This window comes from Chroicocephalus ridibundus, chromosome 1 (assembly GCF_963924245.1).
Source record: "Chroicocephalus ridibundus chromosome 1, bChrRid1.1, whole genome shotgun sequence".
In the NCBI taxonomy this organism is placed as follows: Eukaryota; Metazoa; Chordata; class Aves; order Charadriiformes; family Laridae; genus Chroicocephalus; species Chroicocephalus ridibundus.
Window position 1 is genome coordinate 180778957 of NC_086284.1, and position 3343 is coordinate 180782299.

The 3343-nt window shown below is 43.2% G+C and overlaps 1 protein-coding gene across 1 annotated transcript in view; it reads left to right on the forward strand.

The window, feature by feature from the left end:
* Window positions 1-275: 275 nt before the first annotated feature.
* TSPAN8 (tetraspanin 8) overlaps window positions 276-3343 on the forward strand; it is a 14775-nt gene continuing 11707 nt past the window's right edge. Inside the window, exon 1 of the mRNA XM_063322946.1 lies at window positions 276-703. Coding sequence (XP_063179016.1) covers window positions 644-703 — 60 coding nt within the window. The 5' untranslated portion in view covers window positions 276-643. The remainder of the gene's footprint in view (window positions 704-3343) is intronic.

Consider the following 3343-nt stretch of genomic DNA (forward strand, 5'->3'; position numbering starts at 1 on the left):
GCTCAGGTTCCCGGGGTCCAGATTTGGTGAGGAAGAGGAAAAGGATCTGAAGCAGGCACCAAGAGGGAGAAAATGGCGGCAGATTCCTTACCCCTCCTCTGCAAGGATAACGCAGACCCATTCCGTTATTCCAGTTGAACGGTTGCAGCAGGGGGGTGAACACGACCGAATGAATGTTGGCAATAGTGGGCAATGAAAGAGTAAACCCTGTAACTCAAAAGCACTAAGAAATGCAGTCCTTTCCATCTTTTAAAGCAGGTCTGTAAAATGTTTTTATTCTCACCTCCCTTTCTCCTGAAACTATGACTGTTGCTGCATTATGTATTTACTTTCGAGGCGTAGGACAAGACTAACAGGACTACAGAAACGTATAAATCGCAAAGGCACAATATGAGTCTGGAGACTCAATGATAACACTTGGTAGTGCTTCCCCAGTGCTCTGGTTAATATTTACCTGTGGTATAGGAACTATTTAAATAACTGTTGATGCCCTGACCACGTTTTTTGCTTTTCGTAGCAGAGCACAGTGTATTTGATGTGGTCTGAGAGGTTTTCTGAAGACAGAGGAACAACTTTTATATCAAGGTCAAACTCCTAGCAAAGCTTCTTTTGCAGTGCTCATTTTTGCCTCAGCTTGTTGAAAATGGCGGGTGTAAGCAGCTGCATGAAGTACTCCATGTTCATCTTCAACTTCTTATTTTGGGTAAGTTGGTGTTTAAATTGTTATTAATGTTGCATAAAATGTGTTCGACATTATCTGAATGCTGTAGCTGAAGAAATTGTAAAGAAAATAGAGCATAAGTGGAAACAGAATGTGAATCTAAATCAGGGAGGGGAGAATATGTTTAGCTTTTGCCCTTCCCTTTGTCTTTTTCCTTCAAAATAGCTTTCCCTCTGCATTCAAAAGTAGACCCGCCAGCAGTCTGTCTCCCTGCCCATACCGTGCCCCTCATGTCAGGGAACATCAGTCATTTCAGAACAGACTCTCCACTTACAATGCATCATTCTCTTGCTTTTATTGTCTGCTGCCATAATCCCGAAAACGCAGTTGCAACAAAAGATATGGAAAATTCACTTTTATTTTTGGCCTTCTAATTGATAAATAGTTTTCATATCCTTCTTTGTGGTTTTTTGCTTTACGTTCAGTGTCATAATTAGTTTCTGATGGTGGACAGTAAACGTTTGTAAAATAGCATGGGCTGGCAGTGCCGCCAAGAGCTGTATCAAGGCAGATATGGCACAGGGCAGCAGGCAGGTTTTTGGGTGTTGTTTGAACTGTATTTGGCTATTTATCACATGTCAAGCTGGTTTGCAAGAATTTCAGGTCCTGGAAACTCAGGAAAGGTTTGAGTTAAAGAACTTTTCTCTCGTGGTTCAACCTCACTGTCAGCTTTCCCACACAGAGATTTGTCAGGTTCACCAGAGGTTCACTGAAACCAGAAGCGGAACTACTAGCCACATTATGGACTTTGCCTCAAGGGATATTTTTTTTTGAGTGAAAAGGTGATACCATTCAAAAGGGACCACAAACAGTAGCCTTGGAAAATTTGTGGCTTGCCAAAATGAGAAGAATTAGCAAAACTCTTTGATCGCTTTGGACCTCACAAAGAAATTCCTAACAGGGCAGTGATGGTTTGGACTGCCTCCCCCCTCTTCTTCCTCCACCTTCATCAGGGCAGATTGAAGATATTTGACATCTGTGTTGTAGTTTTTTCTGCAGTTGTACTTAAAAGGGTCCATAAGTTTCTGACTTGAAATTCCTGCCCCCTCAGGAAGTTTTTCCTGTTCTCATTCATCCGTATTTACTGTAAGCTAAAAAAAAAACAACATAGGCAAATGTCTCAGACTAGCATTAGAAAAGCTCCAAACTACTTCTGGAGTGAACATGTGAATAATGCCCATGCCTAAGCCTCCAGTGACAGCATGGGTTTCCTAGGAGAGAACACAGGATGCGACCTGGGGGGCCAGGCGTGGAACAAACTTCCCTAACCTGCCTGTATGCCAAAGGTAGGAAAATCCATACCCTACACTCAGAGCATTTGCTGTGCATGTGACTGCCTGGGCGGGACAGAGGAGGACAGGAATGCAGCTACAGTTACTTATTTGAAAGGAAGGGATTTAGCGCTACCAAGACAGGGAAGAACAGAAGTGGTGCCAGCAGGAATATGTGCCGACAGAGTACAATGAAGCTGATTTTTTTTATCCACTTTCCTATCTCTAATTCCTGGAAAACATTAAATTGCTGTAGTAAAGTACAGGGAACAGTGGTGTCTTTATAGACACTGCTCCCATAGCTGTTCTCCCTGGTTCACAACGCAGTTAGCAAATGGAAAATTAAACTGATAGTGGGAAATGAAGGTGACTTTAACCTTAACTAGACAACAGCAACCACTGCATATTTACCTGGCGTCCATTCATTTTAAGCCCTTTGCAATCTTTCTGGGAATGTCCCTTCTTAGGGGACTCGGGAATGGCCTTTAAAGCCTTGTGGTGCCTCTTTCTAAGCAGCTCTTACAGCCCAGTGTGTAAGCCCTGGAACAGCCTAAGCTAGCTCTGCAAAGTGGCTCTGGCTTTGCTGCCCTTTGCCTCATCTCTTGTGTGACACATGCCCCCGGGGAATCTGCATCCCTGTGCTGGACCCTGGCATGTCCACAGAGTTTTGTATCCTCGCAGTTTGGTGAAAAAAAAAGATGAGCATGGGCTTTTGAAGATCTGTGCTTTGGAGCTGGGTGCCTATATGGAGCTCGTAATAGTCCTTAAATTAATCCTTAAGTCAGTTTTTTGCATTAAACCTGAAAGTTCAGATTTTTCCTCCTTCTCTTCTTCGGAGTTTGCAGGATATCTAGTCTCACCTGCTGCCCTCATTCTGTCAGCTTGTGCTCCTCCATATCATGCAAAATCGTAGAATTCCATTTTTTTTTGCACTAAATGTTGAAGTCTGATCCCTAGTTTGAGACCAACTTGATAAGTGACAGGGAAATCTTTGATCAGTTGTTAATACCAGACTTGCAGTGCCACCTACAACCAAAGTGGCTCCTTCCCAATACCTTACACCAGGCAAGAAAGTGAATGTCTGGTTGCTTAAAATGTGTGTGCCAGTGAAGGGAATTCCCCACAAGTTTGGTATTCTCATGTCTGAGAAGTACAGAGTCTTGATATACTGCTGGTCCAGAGTCACGGCAGGCTCATCTGAGGTGGTATTAGTTTAACTAGGCTGTATTTCTTCATCACACCAAGACTGAAGGCTTGAGAAAAAAAGGAGTCGTTTAATTTGAGGGACAACAGTCCTGTTCCTGGTCAGTTTATGAAACCGTGATGAGGTCATTGATTGTTGGTCAACGTT